This window comes from Lepus europaeus, chromosome 10 (assembly GCF_033115175.1).
Source record: "Lepus europaeus isolate LE1 chromosome 10, mLepTim1.pri, whole genome shotgun sequence".
NCBI classification, from domain to species: Eukaryota; Metazoa; Chordata; class Mammalia; order Lagomorpha; family Leporidae; genus Lepus; species Lepus europaeus.
Genome location: NC_084836.1, coordinates 86845282 through 86867327, shown reverse-complemented (window position 1 = coordinate 86867327; position 22046 = coordinate 86845282). Strand labels below are relative to the sequence as shown.

Here is a 22046-nt window from a genome sequence, read left to right as displayed (position 1 = left end):
GGTCTACTTTAACATAACGTCCCCCAGTACCTGAGGCAGCTTTGGCTGGCTCTCTCCCTCGTCACCTGGCGCACCTGGCCCTACAGGCCACGCCCTCAGGTACTCCCGGTGCCGCGAAGCCAGCGCAGAGCGGTGCCCAACTCCAGCTCCTCCTAGGCGCCCGCTCCACGCCCCGCCCTCGTCGCGAGGCCATCTCCAGCCCCTTCGCTCTCTGGCTCCGCCCTTTCCAGCTCCCTAACGTCCTCGGCGTCGGGCCCGAGCCTGCGCCTGCGCGTGCGCTCTGGGTCCGAAGTCGGGGCGCGCCTTGGCTAGAACCTGGAGAGCGGCGGGCGGTGCAGCCAATGAGGGACGGCGCTGCCTAGCGGCTGGGGGGAGGGGCCTGCGCGGGGGTTAGGTTAGCGCGAGGCGTGACCTAGTTGACAGGCTCTAAGGTGCTGCTGTGGCGGCTGCCGCGGGGCTGAGGCGGGTGGGAGCCGGAGCCGAGCGCGGGCTGAGGGAGGAGGGCGGCGACTGGAGAGCGGCGAGCGGCGCGGGACCCGGAGCCTCTTTCACTTTTTCCCTCCCGAGTGCCCCCTCCCACCCCTCCCACTCCACACACACCCTGTTTGCCCGTGAGCCTGGGGAACTTGCAGCTTAAAGCCAGCCACCCCCACGGCAACATGTACCCCAGCAACAAGAAGAAAAAGGTGTGGAGAGAGGAGAAAGGTAACCCGCCCGTCGAGTCCTGGGGGTACGGGGGTGGGGGTGGGGTGGGGGCGGGGGTCAGGCTGTGTGTGCCGCGGCGCCCGCCGCCCGAGCTCCCGCCTCGCGCCCTCCCGGCCGGTGCCGCCTCCCTCCCGTGTCCGTGTGTACACACGCGCACAGGCGCGCGCACGCTGGCGAGCACGCGCCGCCCCCGGCACCTGCAGCTCGCGCACGTGTGGGCGCACGCCCCTCTGCTGCCCGCCGTGTCCGGTCACCTTTTCTCCCTAGGCGGGGCTGCCTTGGCTTCGCGAGCCGTGTGGACCCTCCGCGCGGCGGCCCTCGGGCGCGGCACAACTTCCTCTAGACCCTAGCTGGGACTCCGGCACGCCTGGCCGGAGTGGGGTGTCCCACGGACAAGTGCCCGGCGGCTGACGCTCAAGCTGCAGTTGGCTGCTGCGCGTCCGAGCCCGCTGCCCCTTCGTTCCTTCCTACCTTCCTCCCCTCTGCGTGCACCTCCCAAATTGTCAGAGTGTCCGCAGCTCCGGGTGTTCACCGGTTTCCAGGTCCCCTTCCTTCGCCTCCGCAGTGTCACTTGAAACCTGGAACTCTAGGGGAAACCTGAAAAGAGCATCTTGTCTGGAGGATAAGCGCCTTCAGAGAAGTCTGCACGGACTCTTCTCTCAGCAGCGTGTTGCTCTGTTTGATCCCATTCGTTGTCTGAAGTTGCTCAGGGTCAGGTTGTGTGACTGATCTGTCTGTGACAAACTCCCCCACCCCACCGATTGTGCCTTTATTAAGGTTTATCTAAGACCAGGCAGATTGACAACACGGATTCCTTTAAGAAGCAGAAGTGTGTAATCCAGTCTCTCCACCCAAACCTTCTGTCTCTGTCATCACAGTTAATATAATGTGGTAAAACTTGAGTTTTTACCGTTTCCCCCTTCCTTCTCACACCTCTTTCCTTTTATTCTGTCCCTTTCTTATAGACATGTAGCAAAAAGTACTTGCATTGCTAGGCTAAATGCACTAAACATCAAGGATGAGAGTAGTGCCGGTTTTCCTGAATATCCCATCTTTACAGAAGAAGAGGTGAAAAGGCTGAAAGTTGATATATACTTGACTAAAGCTCTTTAAAACCCTAATTGCAAGTCCCGACTTTATGAACATGAAGGCTAAAACAGGGGAAGAAAAACGGGAATTTCGGCAGAAAAACAATCCTCTGTATAAGGCCCACTTCCAGCAATGCACAAGGAAAGGGTTGAGGGAATTCTTTTTTCCAAATTAACTACCAGGAATATTGAATATAACTGAATAACAAAATGATCTTTAAAACGTTAAAAGATTAGCTTACATGACGTTTTGTTTTAATTGTTACAAGCAGATAGAGAACTAAAAGTTCTGGTGTTGCAAATAAATGATGTTGAAGATAATCCGATATATAAAGTAGTGTAACATAAGTTTGTTTTTGCAGTAGTAGTTACTTTAGTTTCAACACACTTTGAATAAGCATTTACCTTGTGAGCACTGAAAATTTATGCATATATTTATTGATGGTCTTGAAATGTTAGCTTTGTATTATTGATGATAATGAAGGCAAAATAGTGTAAGACATAGACATTGTTTCAATAACATGAATCATTGATGAAAAATTATTGTGAGTACTTAAGAACTATATTTTGTCATATTAGAAAATAGTATTCCTAAAGTAACCGTGTTATAATGGTTCCTTCATTTAACTGCTACACAGTTGGATTGTGATAGCAGGCAGTTAAGAGTCTTTTTTAACATCTTAGATTTCCTCCTTCCATTTCTTCTAATAATCAGGGAAATGTAATCAAATTAATATTTTCTAAAGAAGCAAATACACAAGAAGGCACTTAACAGCTCATTGAAAACTGAGCTATTTTTTGCTAAAGTTTACTATTAAAGAATTATAATTTGAAATTTTTCGTGTATATCAGTTTTTTAAAAGAAAATCAGATGTCTATTTTTGGAAATTTTTTTATAATGGTTTATTTATTTATTTGAAAGAGTTACACAGAGAGAGGAAAGGCAGAGAGAGAGAGAGAGAGAGAGACAGAGAGTTCTTCCATCAGCTGATTAACTCTCCAGTTGGCCACAAAGGTCAGAGCTGCGCCAATCTGAAGCCAGGAGCCAGGAATTTCTTCCAGGTCTCCCACGTGGGTGCAGGGGCCCAATCACCTGGGCCATTTTCCGCTGTCTTCCCAGGCCATAGCAGAGAGCTGGATTGAAAGTGGAGCAGCCAAGACTCAAATGGGATGCCGACACTGCAGGTGGTGGCTTTACCTGCTGTGCCACAGCGCTGGCCCCTACTTTTGGAATATTTAATTTTAAAATTATCACCAAGAAGGAGCTAAGGATTTCTAGTACAGTAGTTAGAGACGCTGGTAGGATGCATGACCTTTTTCCCTGTTATGCCACTGAGAGCTGATAGCATGGTATTTTTGCAGCACTTATTTAAATTTAAAGGAAGGCTTACTCACCTCATTGAAATGTCAAGACATTCTGTAAACATACTTGTATTTTTACTCTGTACCATCTAATAAGTAGGTCTACCTACTTAATTGTTTGGTTCATAGAGGAAGGATTCCTTGTGAATGTAAATTATTTAAATAAAAGTTTTATGTGTTGTTAAAGAAACACATAACTAGGTAACTGAGTTCTCAATACTGCGTGTTAAATAAACTATTTAGTATTTTGAGCTCTGAAATTGAATATTCCAATTTAAATTATCTTATTCTTTTCTTGTTTCAGTTTTTCTTATTTTTTGTTTTGTGCCACACTTTTTTTAAATAAGCTGAATGAGAGACTAAGTCTCATGCCTACGTATATCTTCAGACTTCTACAAAAAGTGTGAATTGCTTTATAATATATTTAAACCTCATCAGTAATATTATAATAATTACTAATTAGTGATATGAGAGTGGTGCTTTTGCAACTGCTAGTCACTTCCTCTTTCTACCATTAAGTGGTAATTCCAAATTTACCATTCCTTTCAAGGTTCCTATCCCAACAAGACACTATTTCCCTGTACCTAACAGATGGCATAGGTTTTTCATTCACAGGAAAAATAAATGCCATATGACATAAACAGCTCTAACATCCTTTTTCATAGTCTCATTGATCTGTTTCTTTACATGTCATTTTGGCTGTGTTCCTATCTTAGAGGTGGTGTTTTTCATTTTCATGATTAACTCCTTTGCTTGGTCTGTATATCCCATCTCCTTTGTTCTTTGAGATCTTGTGTCATCATTTAATTCACTCTTGGATGTGTTTAATTTTCTTGGTGTCTTCAGGTTCCTCTCCACTGTCTATAACAATACTCAAGTGTCTTCCTCCTGAAGGTAGCATTTCTTCCACAGGGCTTCTTTTTTGGAGCTGTTGTTCTTTCCTTTTTTTTCCTAGCCCCTCATAGTCTCCTGGATTTCAGTTACATTCTAATGAAACTAATGTTTTATCCAGCTTCTTAACAATGTGCCTGAAAAGGCAGAGGAAGATGGTTGAAATTCCTGGGCCCCTGCCACCCTTATGGAAGAACAGGATGGAATTCCTGGTGTCTGGATTCTGCCTGAACCAGACCTGGCTGTTCCAACCATCTGAGGAGTGAATCAGAGGATAGATGATCCTTCTCCCTCTCTCTCTTTCAGTAACTCTGCCTTTCAAATAAATAAATAAATAAACTTTAAAAAATGGAATGACTTATTTTTACTTGTCCTGACTTTCCCTTAGTAGTTGCTGATATTTTCTTCTATTTATTAAAGCTTTTCTCTGCTTGTTGTCACATCTCTGGGGCCTTGTACCCCCAATTCCAACTAAATTTTATTTCATTGTTTCTCTATTTGTGCCAACTTCCTAATAGTTGCTTTTTTTTTTTTTTTTTTTTTTTTTTAAAGTTTGGGCCTCTCCCTTTTTCTCTTCTTCTAGGACCAGAAATTTAGGTTAGAATTTCCAAAGTCTAAAAGCCAGTACTCTCTCTTGAGATGCAAATACTAGACTTTAGCTTCTTCAGTGTCCTGTACACTCTCTTAAACTCAGGTGTTGAACCTTGATTAGTTTGATTTGAATGTTAACTCTGACTAAAATATTATCTCTCTTTTTTAAATCTTCTATGGGGTGGTTCATAAAGAGCTAGTTCTAGGAGTGGGAAAAATATTAGTTCCCTACTTTTTGTTCACTTGCACTTAAATTGACACTTCTGAAGTTTATTTCTGTTAAAGATTTTTAAAGTCATTATTTTGTAAGGATTAGATTATCTTAAACTAGATGTTATTCTAAGACCCACTTAGCTAAACTACAGTACCTCATAATATGTTGAAAGAGAATTGGAGAGCATGGAAGTATGGCTGTCAATCACTCTGCTGTTGAGATCTTTGATAATCTGTGTATATACATGACAGCTAATGTATAGACTTAGGATCCCATTGTCAGTTTATGTTTTGATTGTTAGTCAATCCTAATATCTTTTTTTGTTAGATTAAAAACAATATACATAAAACTTCTTGAATTTCCACCGCCCTGCATTCTAGTGGCTGATTTCATGTATCTTCTGGGATATGCATAATCAAGTTTGAATATTGGTGGTTTACTTTATAGGATAAAGATTAAACTGCTCAGCATGACATGCAAGTCCCTGTTCAGTTTCATTTTACCTTATTTTGCTAGCTGTTTTTCACATCTGTGGCTATTCTCATACCCTTATCTTATACAGCTTCATTAAAATATTTGTATCTCCTTATTTTTGTTACTTTGTTAACACTTTTCTGTTATATTGAAATGAGCTTTTAATTTCTTTGTGGCAGAATTCTGCCTGTCCTTCATGAACCAGCATATATGTCACCCTTTTGGGGGAACTTTTTCTGAGCATTATAGTATAGTGGTTAGTAGCATAGGCTGTATTCTCTGAGGAATGGAAGTATCTGGATTTTAATCTTAGCTTATTATTTGAAAGTTCTTTTGCTTTGGGCAACTTATTTAAGTTAGCTATGCTTCATTTCCCTATCTGCAAAATAGGGATAATAACATTAGCAACTTTATGAGTTGCTGGGAAGATGGTTTCAATGAGATTATATATGTAAAATACTGGGTTCACTGTTCTTTATAAATGATACACACTATTATTATTTCCAAGATGCAGTTCTTTTAAATATTTTAATCTTATAATCAAGATATATATTTAAAGTAATGCTATCAGCTGGCGCCGTGGCGCAATTGGCTAATCCTCTGCCTGCGGCACCGGTACCCTGGGTTCTAGTCCCGGTTGGAGTGCCGGATTCTGTCCCGGTTGCTGCTCTTCCAGTCCAGCTGTCTGCTGTGGCCCAGGAAGGCAGTGGAGCATGGCCCAGGTGCTTGGGCCCTGCACCCGCATGGGAGACTGGGAGGAAGCACCTGGCTCCTGGCTTTGGATCGGCACAGTGGGCTGGCCATAGCAGCCACTTGGGGGGTGAACCAACGGAAGGACAGCCTTTCTCTCTGTTTCTCTCTGTCTCATTGTCTAACTCTGCCTGTCAAATAAATAAATTAATAAATAAAGTAATGCTATCACCCCAAAGCTATTACATTGGAAGTGTATTTTTTTTTTTTTTTGACAGGCAGAGTGGACAGTGAGAGAGAGAGACAGAGAGAAAGGTCTTCCTTTGCCGTTGGTTCACCCTCCAATGGCCGCCGCGGTTGGCGCGCTGCGGCCAGCGCACCGCGCTGATCCGATGGCAGGAGCCAGGTGCTTCTCCTGGTCTCCCATGGGGTGCAGGGCCCAAGCACTTGGGCCATCCTCCACTGCACTCCCTGGCCACAGCAGAGAGCTGGCCTGGAAGAGGGGCAGCCGGGACAGAACCGGCGCCCCGACCGGGACTAGAACCCAGTGTGCCGGTGCTGCAAGGCGGAGGATTAACCTAGTGAGCCGCGGTGCCGGCCCTGAAAGTGTATTTTTATCATTGATAGCATTATAGTATTGAGGAATATCTTGGTGGCTTTTTTTGGTTGTTTATACAAATTTTTTTGTTTGTATAGGATTTATTTTATATCTTACCCGTTTTTTCTTATGTCCTATGAATTTCAGGGTTAAGTATCTTTTGTACCTGCTGTGTATATACATATCATCTGGCACACAGTATACTGTCAGTAGATGTTGATTCAAAAAGTAAATGAGCTTATTTCTTGGATTATCACAAGAGAGTTTTCTTCATCAGGCTTTTTTGAATTTTATTTTTTATTTTTTGCTAAAATGGAGTAAATTTGATACTTTTATTTGGGAGGCAGAGAAAGAGAACAACAGATAGGGAGGGAAGGAACTGGGGAGAGAGTATTCCCATCAGCTGATTCACTTTCCAAATGCCTTCAAGTGGTTGGGGCTGGACTGGACTAGGTTGGCCTGAAGTCTGATCCAGGAACTCAATCCAAATCTCCATATGAGTGGCAGGAATCCAGTTATTTGAACCATCACCGCTGCCTCCCAGGAAGCCCATGTCAGAAGTCTAGAGCCAGAGCTGGCATGAAACCCAAGTACTCCAATATGAGACATAGGTGGCAGCATCCACCCCAGTTTGACACCTTTTAACACGCAAATGTGGAGCCATTGGATTGTATTTGGTGTTTCTTAAGGCCATACCAAATCTTTAGTTCAATATGATTAATACTTAAAATATAAAGTAATTCTTGAGTTTAAAGTTAAATACAAATGGAGATTCTGCTTTTATTTTGCAAGAACGTTTACTGAAGATGACCTTAGAGGAGAGGCGCAAAGAATACTTAAGGGACTATGTTCCCCTGAACACCATTCCATCGTGGAAGGAGGAAATGAAAGGCAAGAGCCAAAATGATGGTAAGTTTCTCAGAACATTTTTTAGGTAGAAGCTGTTCCCATTTCTTTATGGCTCCTATGTGATAGTTGTTGACAGGAGTGAATAACTAACATTCAGTAAAGAAATAAATGATATTTTTGTTACTTTGCTATTTGTGCTTATTGGCTGATTATATTGAGTTATTTCTAGTAATCTGTTGTGTTTTTAAGCTTCAGAAAGTATATTAACATATTTTCTTATGAAACATATCATATTTATCGTGCTTTTTAAAGTTTCCTTTTTTTTTTTTTTTTACACTATTATCCAGTATCTGGAGCAAATGCTATTAGGGTTTACTGCTTTTGGTGTGATGTTTTAAATTTGTTTTGATTAGTTTTATTTGCATTAGATTTCTTGGATACAGTTGGGAAAAATTGTGTTAGGAAGACTAAAGGAAAACCAAATCATATTTCACATAATTTTAGAGGAAAATATATGTTTTGTATGGTGTATTATTTGTACATGTGCAGTATTTGTGTGACACTACTCTCATAAAGTTTTTATGATTTGATGAAGAGTCTAGATTGTGTTAGAATATAAATGAAATTTTAAGTGTTAAAAAGGTAGGTACATGGAAAAGTTTCTAAAAATAGAATAATAGATTTAATGAATATTTAATATGCTCATCTCTGAATTAATATTCATTGATGCTAATGATCTGAGTGTGAAGTTTAGGCAAATGAAGTATTTTTAAGGGTACCCAAATAGTTGAGAAATAAATGTTACTTTATGGAATAGACTTGGAACATGTTGGTTCCACAGATTGTGGTCTTAAATTCATGGGGCTACAGAAGGTGCAACGTATGATGGCCCAGGAAATGAATACCAATGGATAAAACCTATGGGAATACTAACCAAATTATGTTGTGATATCCATGAAGAGAACACATTCATTTGAAGGTTTGGGCTTTAGACAGAGTTTTGTTTTTAAAGAAAATAAAAATGTGAGGTTAGGAATGAGAAGATGTTGCTTGGAAACCTGTGACCTTGGGCAAGTAGGAATGACTGTACAGAAAGTTCTCTTGGGGGTCACTGGACAAGCTGATTGAAATGTAAACTTCTTAGCTGCCTTCCCAGTGTCTTTAGTAAATGTGAATTGTTCAAATGATGGTTTAAGACATCATGAAAATAGAAGGTCGTGCTGTGTGAATGAAAAAGAAAACAGGGCTAGAAATCAGGAAGATAGAGTTCAGATCTTATGTGACCTAGGGTATTAGGTATTTTTTATTTTTTTATTATAAGCAACTGATATTGAATACTTGAGCACCATTTTATTTATGGCTAGTAAATCTCTTCAGTTTGTCTTCATTCATTTGATTATCTTTTTTGATCACTGTTATATCTCTTCAGTTTTCTAAGGGTGCAGTACATGATACTTTTAATGCATTTTGCCCCTTGAAAATAGAGGTAGAATTCTGGTGCCAAAACAATTGACAGTAGAGACCCTGCTGCATTGCTTAATGTGGGTTCTGCTCACCTCTGTGTGGAGGCTTCACTTTTCTGTTGGCTGCTTTTGTTTGAAGATTCAGCAATAGCAGTGTGAGGTAGAACTAGCATATTAAGATAACTCAGAATTGGATGTTTTCAGAGCTAGTACATACCAAAATATGTCTCCCACATTGGAAAAGATACTTTCAATGACACCTGACATGGTTATTCTCTAACTAGATGATGTGTGTTTAATTCTGTCTCCCAATGTGAACTTTGTAAGTGGTTTATAACTGTCCAGTGTATTTCATTTTTTCCCTTCATGTTTTGAATTTGAAAGTTCTTCATGGGGAACTAGGTGATGTGATAAAAATTGTATTTCTATAAGATAGTATTTTATTCTTAACATCTAGCATCTGAAATGTAACTTGCTTCTCTTATGAACTACAAACTGATGATGGGCCCCTTGTTAAGGAAATGGGATGGCTGATTCTACAAGTACTAATTGTTAATTTATTCATGTAATATGCATATTTCAAATGTACTTTCTGTGTTACCTGTTTGGTACTCAGTTATAATAAAATATTTGTCAAGAGAATTTTAGTATTTTGACAGTTTAGAATAATCTTTAAAATACAAATTTACAAAAAAAGATAAAGGACCATTATACTTCTAGCTATATTTTTATATTTTGAAATGTTTGTGTTATTGTTAAATGTATATGAGTAGGTATTGATATTTATGATAGTTTAAATTTGTAAATAATGAAATTTCAAGCTAAGTATTGGAAGAGGTCTGTTTATAATTACTATTCCCTTAGTTACAGTTTTTGGAAATATTTTTGGGGCTAGGCTAGTACATAAACTTTAAATTTAATGGCTTATCATAACTGTTTTTAAAAATTATTTTTATTTTCATTTTATTTTAAAGAGAGAAAGAGAGAGAAAGAGAAAGAGAGAGCTATCTTACATCTGCTGGTTCACTCCACAAATGCTTACATGAAAGCCAGGATTGGGCCAGGCAGAAGCCAGGATCCTGGGACTCAAACCAAGTCTTTCATGTGGGTGTCAGGGACTCAGGTACTTGAGCTGTCATCTGCTACCTTCCGGGGCAGTAGCAGGAAGCTGGATCAGAATCTGAATGGCTGGTACTTAACCAGGCACTGCAATGTGGGATGCGAGTACTCCATTTGTTGATTTGACCTGCTGTGCCCTATACTGACTTTGGCCTGTGTTTTTATAAAATATCATTTTAGCCTTACTATCCATGATCACATGGAAAGTTCTTGGACTTTTGTCTTTAATTTTTTCCTGACTTTGCTCAGATGTCTTTTAATTAAATGCTTATTATTATAGTATAAAATTATTAAGTGGGGAATATCAGAATGTTTGTAGTGATTTTTATTTTAAGTCTTCTTAAGAGGAAACCAAAAATAGGTAAACAATTTAAAATCAGTGTTTGCATGGAAAGAGAGAAGCAAGTAGCTAATATTTTTACTCTGCTTTACTACTCTGGTAATGTTGGAAAGTTGTGGATCAGAACAAGAAAGAATGGAAGATGATTATTAAAGAAGCCTATACAATAAGTAATTTGCTTATTATTCATGTTCATTTCTGTCATATTAGCAAAGTTTTGGAATTATATGCTTATAAATACTTCTTCCTTGTATTAGTATGTATAATTCTATTTTATTTGTACATTGCTATGCTGGGGGAATTTTTAAAATACTTGTCTCTCATATCATACTGTGTCTCTTGAACCTGGAGTGGTGTTTTTTTGTGTAGATGGGCTCAATTAGTATTTTAAATAAGAATGCCTCTGAAGTTGTCTACAAAGACAATTGTTTCTTTTATTTTAATAATTGGCATTAAAATTTATGTAAATAGAATAATATAATGAATTTTCATACAACACCACCCAATTTCAATAGTAATACATGGCTACTTGTACTACACCCCGTACCAGTAGTCTCATATCCTCCCCCAGACTATTTTGAAGCAAATTATGTGTATCATACTGATTTTCAATAAATGTATACGTTTCTGTGTATCTTTAAAAGATATGGATACATTTTTGTTGTTTTAATATAACCATAATATTGTTATCATATCTGAAAATTTCCTTAATACAATTAAATATCCAGTATTCATGTTTTCTGTGTTTTTCTCATAAAGGGTTTCTGTTTTTTGCTGTTGACTTGTTTGAATCAAGATCTAATAATCAGAGTCCACATATTACATTTAATTGATATGTTTAACTGATGTGTTTCTTAATTCACTTTTTTTTGTTTGTTTTGTTTTGTCTTTTTTTGACAGGCAGTGTTAGACAGTGAGAGAGAGAGACAGAGAGAAAGGTCTTCCTTCCATTGGTTCACCCTCCAAATGGCCGCTACGGCCAGCACACTGTGCTGATCCGAAGCCAGGAGCCAGGTGCTTCCTCCTGGTTTCCCACGCAGGTGCAGGGCCCAAGCACCTGGGCCATCTTCCACTGCCTTCCTGGTCCACAGCAGACAGCTGGACTGGAAGAGGAGCAACTGGGACAGAATCCGGCGTCCCGACTGGGACTAGAACCCTGGGGTGCGGGTGCCACAGGCGGAGGATTAGCCTAGTGAGCCGCGGCGCCGGCCCTTAAGTCACCTTTAAACTATGGTTATTTCTCTTTCCTTTTCACCCCCTCATAATTTATTCATTGAATATACTGGGTTCTTATCCCTTAGGATTTTTCTCATTTTGAATTTTTCATGATTTATTTATTGAAAGGCAGAGTGGTATGGAGGGAGAGATCCTCCCTCTTCTGGTTTATTCCCCAAATGGCTGTAACAGCCATGTCTGAGGCAGGCCCAAGCCAGCCCTAGGAACCCCAGCCTGTGTTCCACGTGGGTGGTGGGCATTCAAGTACTTGAGCCATTCTCTTCTTCCTTTACAGGCACATTAGCAGGAAGTCAGAGTGGAAGCGGAATGGCCAGGATTTGAACCAGCAGACATATATGGGATGCTGTTGTCCTAAGGGGCAGCTTAATCCATTGAGCAACAATTCTTTGGGTTCAAGTTTTGCCAGCCTATTCTCTGTAAAGTTCCCTGTCAGCTTTTTACTTATTGACTTTTTTTTAAAAAAAGATTTATTTTATTTATTTGAAAGAGTTACACAGAGAGAGAAGGAGAGGCAGAAAGAGAGAGAGAGAGAGAGCAAGGTCATCTTCTATCCGTTGGTTCACTCCCTAATTGGCTGCAATGGCCAGAGCTGCACCGATCCGAAGCCAGGAGCCAGGAACTTCTTCTAGGTCTCTCACACGGGTGCAGGGGCCCAAGGACTTGAGCCATCTTCTACTGCTTTCCCAGGCCATAGCAGAGAGCTGGTTTGGAAGTGGAGCAGCCGGGTCTTGAACTGGCACCCATATGGGATGCTGGCACTACAGGTGGCAGCTTTACCCACTATGCCACAGCGCCAGCCCCACTCAATGACTTTAATAGCTGTTGATGTTTGTTGCTTAGATATATTATTTCATTAGAAGTTGTAAACAATGTTATTTTATTTTAAATGCTATCAGTCCTTCTTCATTTGTTAGCTAAACTTCTATAAAGAGTAACTTTCTCTTACAGCAACTCTTTTGCTATTGTGCAGTATAGTTCAGCTGGAGAGGCAGAATAATTTAGGTTTCTGTGTCTACCAGTTTTAGAGTTGAGTTGGTTCCCTAAAATCCTCCAGAGGTGGAGTCTTTATTTTTAATTTTGACTGTTGTTTTGCATGTGTATGGGTGTCTGTTTTTCTCTCCTCCCTCCCTCTTTCCGTCTTTCACATATGCTCTTACATACATGTGTGCAGATGTGCACATGTTAATTGAGAATACTTCAATGGTTAACAGTTTAAAAAGAATGTATTTGTATGTACTTAAAGTATAACTCCCATACAAAAGCATATAATTACTAAACTGTAGCCTGAGGATAAAGCGAAGTTAGATATATAAGTGGATACATGGATAAATTATTTTTATTTTATTTTATTTTTTTTGACAGGCAGAGTGGACAGTGAGAGAGAGAGACAGAGAGAAAGGTCTTCCTTTTTGCCGTTGGTTCACCCTCCAATGGCCGCCGCGGTTGGCGCGATGCGGCCGGCGCACCGCGCCGATCCGATGGCAGGAGCCAGGTGCTTCTCCTGGTCTCCCATGGGGTGCAGGGTCCAAGCACTTGGGCCATCCTCCACTGCACTCCCGGGCCACAGCAGAGAGCTGGCCTGGAAGAGGGGCAACCGGGACAGGATCGGTAGCATTGCTTATTTGTAGATAACAGTTTCAATTTTGGGCTTATTTGATATATGTTGTGTTCTTTTCCTTTGCTGTTTCCATACTAAGACCACTACCCAGAGAAGCAATGTCGTGAATTTCTGAATTGAGCAAAACATTGACAAAGACCTTGCCAGGCTTATGCAAATTTTCTGTGACTAGTTGGTATCAGAGAAAATAGCTGTGACTATAAGTATATGTGGACTTTGAATCATTACTTTTAATGTCCATATGTAATAGCAAAGGGAAAATAATATAAATTATGAGGATGATTAGGTGAAAACTGTAGTAAGGCTGTTATACTCATGTGTGATGAAATATTTTAAAAGTTGATCATTTACATTGCCCTTCAGATCTGCAACAGACAAGGAAACTTTACAGTTATTATTTAATGTAGTATTGCAAGTATTAGAACAGCTAAGGAATAAAAAGAAATAAAGGGCACCAAAACTGTAATTGGAGAGGTCAAAATATCCATGTTTATGAATAACATGATGTTATACATGGAAAACCCTAAGCACTCCACCAAAAAGCTGTTGGAACTGATAAACCAATTCAATAAAGTCACATGGCACAAAATCAACTTAACAAAAAAGCAGCATTTGTGCCAGGAATTGTCTTGCTGAGAGAGAAGTTAAAAAAGAAATCCCCTTTATAATAGCTGCAGAAATTTCAAATATTTAGGAATAAATTTAACCACGGAAGTGTAAGATCTCTATAAGGATAATTAGAAAATAGTTGAAAGAATTGATGAAGGACATACAGAAAGGAAAGATATTCTTTGCTCATGGATTGGAAGAATTATTAAAATATCTATGTTACCTAAAGCAATCTACAGATTCAGTGCATTCACTATCAAAATACTAATAACATCCTTACAGAATTAGGAAAAATCCTAAAATTTATATGGAATCATGAAAGATCCAGAATAGCCAGTATGATCCTGAGGGGAAAAAAATCAAACTGGAGGCATCACAATACCTGTTATCAAAGCATATTAGAAAGCTATAGTTATTAAGACAGCACATAGATCAGTGGGACAGTGCACTTCTGATATTTTTAAAATAAGATTTATTTATTTAAAGACAGAATTGGGGAGGGAGAGTGCGAGAGGGAGAGAGTATTCTGTCTACTGGTTCACTCTCCAAATGGCCACAATGACCATGGCTGGGCCAGGCCAGGAGCTTCTTACAGTTCTCCCATGTGGGTGCAGGGACCCAAAGACTTGAACCATCTTCTGCTTTCCCAGGCATATTAGCAGGGAGCAGGATTGGATGTGGAGCAGCCAGGACTCGAACTGCTGCCAGTAAGGGGTGCCAGTACTGAAGGCTTTAACCTGCTGCACCAGAGTGCCAGTCCCCCATCACCTGATTTTTGACAAAAGTGCCAAGAACATTGGAACATTGAAGAAAGGAGTCTTTTCAATAAATGGCACTGGCAAAATTGGACATATATTACATAGAAGAATGAAATTAGATTGCTACTCCTCACTAAATACTAAAACAAACTCAAGATGGATCAAAAATGTAGATGCAAGACCCAAAGAATTAAATTGCTAGAAGAAAACATAGGGAAACACAGGTGATGATTTCTTGGATAAGACCCCAAAAGCACAAACAACAAAATCCAAACTGGACAAATGGGATTATATCAAACACAGAAGCTTTTGTGTAACAAAGGAAACAATTGATAAAACGAAGAGATATCTGATTAAAATGGAAAAAAATTTGCCAGCTACTTATCAAACAAAGGATTAATACCTAGAATATATCAACAACCCCAATTAACTCAACAACACCAACAACAAAACCAACCAATCCAGTTAAGACCTGAATACGCAGTTCTCAAAAGAAGATATACAAATGACCAACAAATATATGACAAAATGCTCAGTATCACTAGCCATCAGGGAAATGTAAATCAAAAACAAAATGAGAGCAATTTTATGATGGCAGAATAGGGAAAAGATGTAGTGTTTTTGATCACAGGAAAATGGTAGAAGAAAAGAAGAGGAAGTGCATTCCCAGGGGAGAGTTGGAGAGATGTTTGCAGTGGAAATTCTACAGAAAGAAGGAGGACACTGTGGAGCAGTGTGGAACGTGTGCACATGCAGCAATGAGTGGGGACACCACACACGACCCCCACAGCTCAGAGCTAGAGGAGACAGCTTTGGAAATTGAAGCGAGAACAGATTGCAGAAGCCTGTGCCACTGGTGATGATTGCCCAGGGAAGAGACTTGTGGATCACAATTTTTTTGAGTCTGGCCTGGATCCCCAGCACAGGGCAGGTAACTGCCTATTCCAGCGAAAGAAAAGCATGTTTCTCCCCATCCACCAACAAGGATGCTCAGCAACTAGTGGGGAGAAGACACCGTTTTGATACTATTAGAGGCTGCGGCAGCTCTTGTGCACATATGTGACCAGGGTATTTTACCAGAGTGAAAAATCCGCGTAACCCACTGACTTTGAGTCCGGCTGGAGGGGTTGACAGTGGTTGTCTTTTGCAACAAAATGGATGCAACTGGAAACCATTATACTTAGTGAAATAAGCCAGTCCCCAAAAGACAAATACTGTATGTTTTCCCTGATCTGTACTACTTAATAGAATACCAAAAAATGCAATGTATATGAATGAAATTGACATTTTGAGATTTGATGATTTTTTTTAAACTTTTATTTAATGAATATAAATTTCCAAAGTACAGCTTATGGATTACAATGGCTTCCCCCCCATAACTTCCCTCCCACCCGCAACCCTCCCCTTTCCTGCTCCCTCTCCCCTTCCATTCACATCGAGATTCCTTTTCAATTCTCTTTATATACAGAAGATCAGTTTAGTATATATTAAGTAAATATTTCAACAGTTTGCCCTCACATAGCAACACAAAGTGAAAAAATACTGTTGGAGTACTAGTTATAGCATTAAATAACAGTGTACAGCACATTAAAGACAGAGATCCTACATGATATTTTTTAAAAATTGATTAATTTTCTATGCAATTTCCAACTTAACACCAGGTTTTTTTATTTTTTATTTTCAATTATCTTTATATACAGAAGATCGATTCAGTATATACTAAGTAAAGATTTCATCAGTTTGTACCCACACAGAAACACAAAGTGTAAAAATACTGTTTTAGTACTAGTTATAGCATCATTTCACATTGGACAACACATTAAGGACAGATCCCACATGAGACATATGTACACAGTGACTCCTATTGTTGATTTAACAATTTGACACTCTTGTTTATGGCATCAGTAATCTCCCTAGGCTCTAGTCATGAGTTGCCAAGGCTTTGGAAGCCTTTAGGTTTCCATGTACCAATGCCATCTCACTAGTCCAAGTGATCAATTTCAGTTCACAGTTGATCACTCTGATAGGTCTAAGAGTCAAAGGGATCACACAAACAAGACTGGTGTCTGCTAATACTAACTGATAGAATCAAAAAGGGAAAAAAAGATCCAACATAGGAAGCAGGATACACAGCAGACTCATAGAATGGCAGATGTCCTAAATAGCACTCTGGCCTCAGAATCAGCCCTTAAGGCATTCGGATCTGGCTGAAGAGCCCATGAAAGTATTTTAGGCATGGAAAGCCAAGACACTCTGGAAAAAAAAAAAAAAAGAAAAAGAAAAGAAGAACTAAATGAAAGATCTCTGTGAGTGAGATCCCAGTGGAAAAAACGGGGCCATCAAAGAAGGAGATACCTTTCTCTGAAGGGAGGAGAGAACTTCCACTTTGACTATGACCCTATTGGAATAAGATCAAAGTCGATTTGATGATTTTTTACAGCCTTTTTCTCTACTGTTGAAGGACAGTGTTTTTTTTTTTCTTTAATTTGTTGAATTATTTACCTAGTGTAGGTTAATCTTATGAGTATACAGTTAACTGTAAGTAGATCATTATAAAAATTTATAAGGAAGGAAGGGTAAAGTGATACATGAAAAAAATGATACCTTAAAAAAATGAAAAAAAGGCTGGCGCCACGGCTCACTAGGCTAATCCTCCGCCTGCGACACCGGCACCCCGGGTTCTAGTCCTGGTCGGGGTGCCGGGTACTGTCCCGGTTGCTGCTCTTCCAGTCCAGCTCTCTGCTGTGGCCCAGGAAGGCAGTGGAAGATGGCCCAAGTGCTTGGGCCCTGCACCCGCGTGGGAGACCAGGAGGAAGCACCTGGCTCCTGGCTTCGGATCAGTACAGTGTGCTGGCCGTAGTGGCCATTTTGGGGGTGCACCAACGGAAGGAAGACCTTTCTCTCTGTCTCTCTCTCTCTCACTGTCTCAGCCTGTCAAAAAAAAAAAAAAAAGACCCCACCATTATATAGCATTTCACCCCTATTGCAATGGCCACTATCAAAAAGAAAGTAACAAGGGCTGGTGAGGATGTGGAAAAAAGGGAAACTCTTAATAAGCTGTTGGTGGGAATGTGAGTTAGTGTAACATCTATGGCAAGCAATATGGAGATTTCTTAAAAAACTAGAAATAGAATTGCCATATGTTTCAGAAATCCCATTACATTCAAAAGACATGAACTCATTGTGTAAAAGTGATACCTGCTATATCTGTTTATAGCAGTGCTATAGCTGCTATAAATGATAGCCAAAATATGGAATTATCAAGTTGTCCATCAGATGAATGGATAAAGAAAATGTATGTATACACACATACAGAAACCACAACGTTTTTCAGCTATAAAAAGAATGGAATCCTGTTGCTTACAGCAAAGAATGTAATCCTGGAAGATGTCATGTCCATTGAAAAAGGCCAGACACAGAAAGACAAATACTTCATATTCTCTCATACATGTGGGAGCTAAAATAAACAACAAAAATTAGCAAACAAAAAAATTTCATCTGGACCCAGAATGGTGACTAATAGAAGCTAGGAACAATGGGAAGAATTAAAGATGTTTGTATTAAAAAAGACTGGAAGATGGGTGTGGTTCATTAATTGTGACAAAGATAATAATATGAAAAGTTAATAGGGGAGATAAGGTGAGGGATTATGGGAACTCTATTAGTACCCCACAATTTTTGTTTTGTTAACTTAAAACTACTCTGAGATAGAATGTTAACAAAGAATGAAATTTCATATTTTGTGTCTTATGTGTACATTTATATTCAAATATGATTTATAGGTCAATTGAAAAATTTTAACTATAAAGTATATGAACTATAGTGTTTATAAATCTGAAGATCTCTTCATTTGATGTATATTGATTTGTGTTTGACATGCATAGGTTGCTTTGAGCTTTTGTGATCTGTTTCATTCATATTAATAAACTAGCGTGGTGGCTTAAAATTTTATCCTATTTCTTCCCATTTATTAGAACTAATTTCTGCTCTTAAATTATATTTACAAGAAATGATAGCTGAACCAAAAAATAAAACCTAAATCTAAACTTATGAATCTGCAGTGTATTCATTTTGAGATATCATTTGATACAGACATTGCAGTTTGTATTTTACCTATGTTTCACCTTGAAAAGTGATATTTTGAGATCATAAAAGAAAGTGTAACTGAATCGTCTCACAACTCTAATATATAATCCGGTACATCTGTCCTTAGTAAATATGCAGTAATTGTTTTTGAGTGTTAGTATCCTTATTAACTATAAGGACTGAGGGAATAAGAATATAGCTGCTTACACTATTGAATATATTACATGGAGTGAGATGAGGGACCATAAATGTAAAAGAAATTTAACAAACTTGAATGGCTGTGATAAGGTCGGTAATGTGCTCTAGCTTTATATAGTATGTTAATAACTGTTGTATTAAATGTTGTTGCCGGTGCTGCGGCTCAATAGGCTAATCTTCTGCCTGTGGCGCTGGCACACCGGGTTCTAGTCCTGGTCGGGGCGCCGGATTCTGTCCCGGTTGCTCCTCTTCCAGGCCAGCTCTCTGCTGTGGCCTGGGAGTGCAGTGGAGGATGGCCCAAGTGCTTGGGCCCTGCATCCCATGGGAAACCAGGATAAGCACCTGGCTCCTGCCTTTGGATCAGCGTGGTGCACCGGCCGCAGCGCACCGGCCACAGCGGCCACTGAAGGGTGAACCAACGGCAAAAAGGAAGACTTTTCTCTCTGTCTCTCTCACTGTCCACTCTGCCTGTCAAAAAAAAAAAAAAAAAGTTGTGTAGTTGTTAGTTGGAAGATAGGGTACAGTTTAATACCTAAAATGATAATAAAAACAGGAAGGAATTTAGTACAATGTAAAATCTGAAATTTTCTATATGTATATTTTTATATATATTTATATATGAATTTTCTATATAAAGTATTTCCTATTTCTCCATATTCCTTTTTATAGAGTTATACTTAATTTGAACAGCTACATTTTATTTATTTTTTTTTAAGATTTATTTATGTGCTTGGGAGACAGAGTTATAGAGAGAGGAAGAGACAGAGACCTTCCATCCACTGGTTCTCTCCCAAAATGGCCGCAGAAGCTAGAGCTGAGCTGATCCGAAGCCAGGAGCCAGCAGCTTCTGGGTCTCCCATGTGAGTGCAGGGGCCCAAGTATCTGGGCCATCTACCACTTCCTTCCCAGGCCATTAGCAGACAGCTGGACTGGAAGATGAGCAGCTGGAACACAAAGAGACGCCCATGTGGGGTGCCAGTGTTGAAGGTGGAAGCTTAGCCTACCAAGCCACAGCACCACCCAGAACAGTTACATTTTAAAGTAAAATATTCTGTAGAAGTAGAGTAGGACCCCAGGCAAAAAACTCTAGCATCTTACATAAAAATGTTTTATTCTGAGTGTGTGATGATTTAATTTTTCCCTCATAAATCATCTTAAAATAAATTTAATTAAAAACCATATATCTGCATAACTAAGACTACTATGGCATATTCTTTTAGTAGTTATTTTTGAAACTTCCATTATCTGGAAAGATGTGTGAGTAGTAAAAACTAGGATAAATACTAAGACCCTAAAATGAGCTACTTTATAGTCTGGCCTTTTTTTTTCCCATTGTGTTACACAAATGTCTTTCTTAGTCTTTGGATACAGAATACTATGTTCTTTTCTGTTTCTTGAGTGTTCTATACTCCCTCCCACTGTTGTGCCCTTACTTGAAATAATTCTCATCACTCATCTGCTTAATTTTTCTCATCTTTCAGTTCTGAAATTGAAAGCCTTTTATTCTCTGTGAAGTCTTCCCTGACCCCTTACTCTAGAACATTCCTTTATTATATTTTTTTCCTAGAGCTGTGTTCCTTTTCATAGAGTATTTATGTCAGTTGGTCTTTGTGTACTCAGAATTATCTGATTAGATCTGTCTCCTTTAGGAAACTCTAATACTGTGAAAACTCTAATACTGTGACTGTGTTATCTTAAGTCTCCTTTATATCCCTATCATTTATCATAGTACTGTTGCACAGTAGATACTCAGTATTTATTGTGTGAGTTGAATAAACAGTAAACTACCATATTTTTGTACATTATTTTTTTCCTACATATCTTCATTGTATTGTGAAGATTGGTTGGTGTAAAAGGCTTACACATTAAGCTGGGTCCTATACATTGCTTTAATATATTGTTAGTTTTATTAACTTTTAATGTAAGACAGCCCAGTGAAAAATTTCAATAAGGATTTTATAGAACTGTTACACAGATACTTAACTAGCTGAGTCAAGGACAAGAATTCGTATATTCTACCAGGGGATTCCAATTCAATCCCATCAAGGTTGCATGTACCAGTGCCATCTCACTAGTCCATTTGATCAATTTCTGTTCACAATTGATCATAATGATAGGACTAAGAATCAAAGGGTTCACATAAACAAGACTAGTGTCTGAAAATACTAACCGATGGAACAAAAAAGGGAGAGAACGATCCAACATGGAAAATGGGATACACAGCAGACTCATAGAATGGTGGATGTCCTAAACAGCACTCTGGCCTCAGAATCAGCCCTTAAGGCATTCGGATCTGGCTGAAAAGCCCATGAGAATATTTCAGGCATGGAAAGCCAAGATACCATAGAAAAGAAAAAAAAAGAAGACTTAAGTGAAAGATCTCTGTGCGTGAGATCCCAGTGGAAAGAACGGGGCCATGAAAGAAGGAGGTACCTTTCTCTGAAGGGGGGAGAGAACTTCCACTTTGACTATGACCTTGTCTAAATATGATCAGAGTCGGCGAACTCAAAAGGCTTCCATAGCCTTGGCAACTCATGACGAGAGCCTAGGGTGATTACTGATGCCATAAGAGTGTCAGTTTGTTAAGTCAACAACAGGAATCATTGTGCACTTACTCCTCATGTAGGATCTCTGTCCTTAATGTGCTGTACATTATGATTTAACGCTATAACTAGTACTCAAACAGTATTTTTCACTTTGTGTTTCTATGTGGGTGCAAACTGTTGAAATCTTTACTTAATATATAGTAAACTGATCTTCTGTATATAAAGAGAATTGAAAATGAATCTTGATGTGAATGGAAGGGGAGAGGGAGCGGGATAGGGGAGGGTTGCGGGTGGGAGGGAAGTTATGAGGGGGAAGCCTTTGTAATCCATAAGCTGTACTTTGGAAATTTATATGCATTAAATAAAAGTTAAAAGAATTCGTATGTTCTATGTATTCATGAGATTATATGTTATTGGTAGTATTTTAGCTTCAGTTTACTTTCTGGGAGTGTAAATGTCAACAGAGCTTATATTAGGTGAGTGCGAACTTAGACATGGAAGTCTATTATATGTAAATTTTCAAGTGTAGAATAATTTTAAAGTGTTGCTATTCTAAATGCATTTACATTTTGCATTCATCCTGGATACTTCAATAAACTAAGAAATTATTT

At 39.4% G+C, this 22046-nt stretch overlaps 1 protein-coding gene across 1 annotated transcript in view; it reads left to right on the top strand.

Annotated features, from left to right (window-relative positions):
• The first annotated feature begins 479 nt into the window (after window positions 1–479).
• LOC133768127 (ADP-ribose glycohydrolase MACROD2-like) overlaps window positions 480–22046 on the top strand; it is a 728541-nt gene continuing 706974 nt past the window's right edge. Inside the window, exons 1-2 of the mRNA XM_062202513.1 lie at window positions 480–705; window positions 7406–7522. Coding sequence (XP_062058497.1) covers window positions 660–705; window positions 7406–7522 — 163 coding nt within the window. The 5' untranslated portion in view covers window positions 480–659. The remainder of the gene's footprint in view (window positions 706–7405; window positions 7523–22046) is intronic.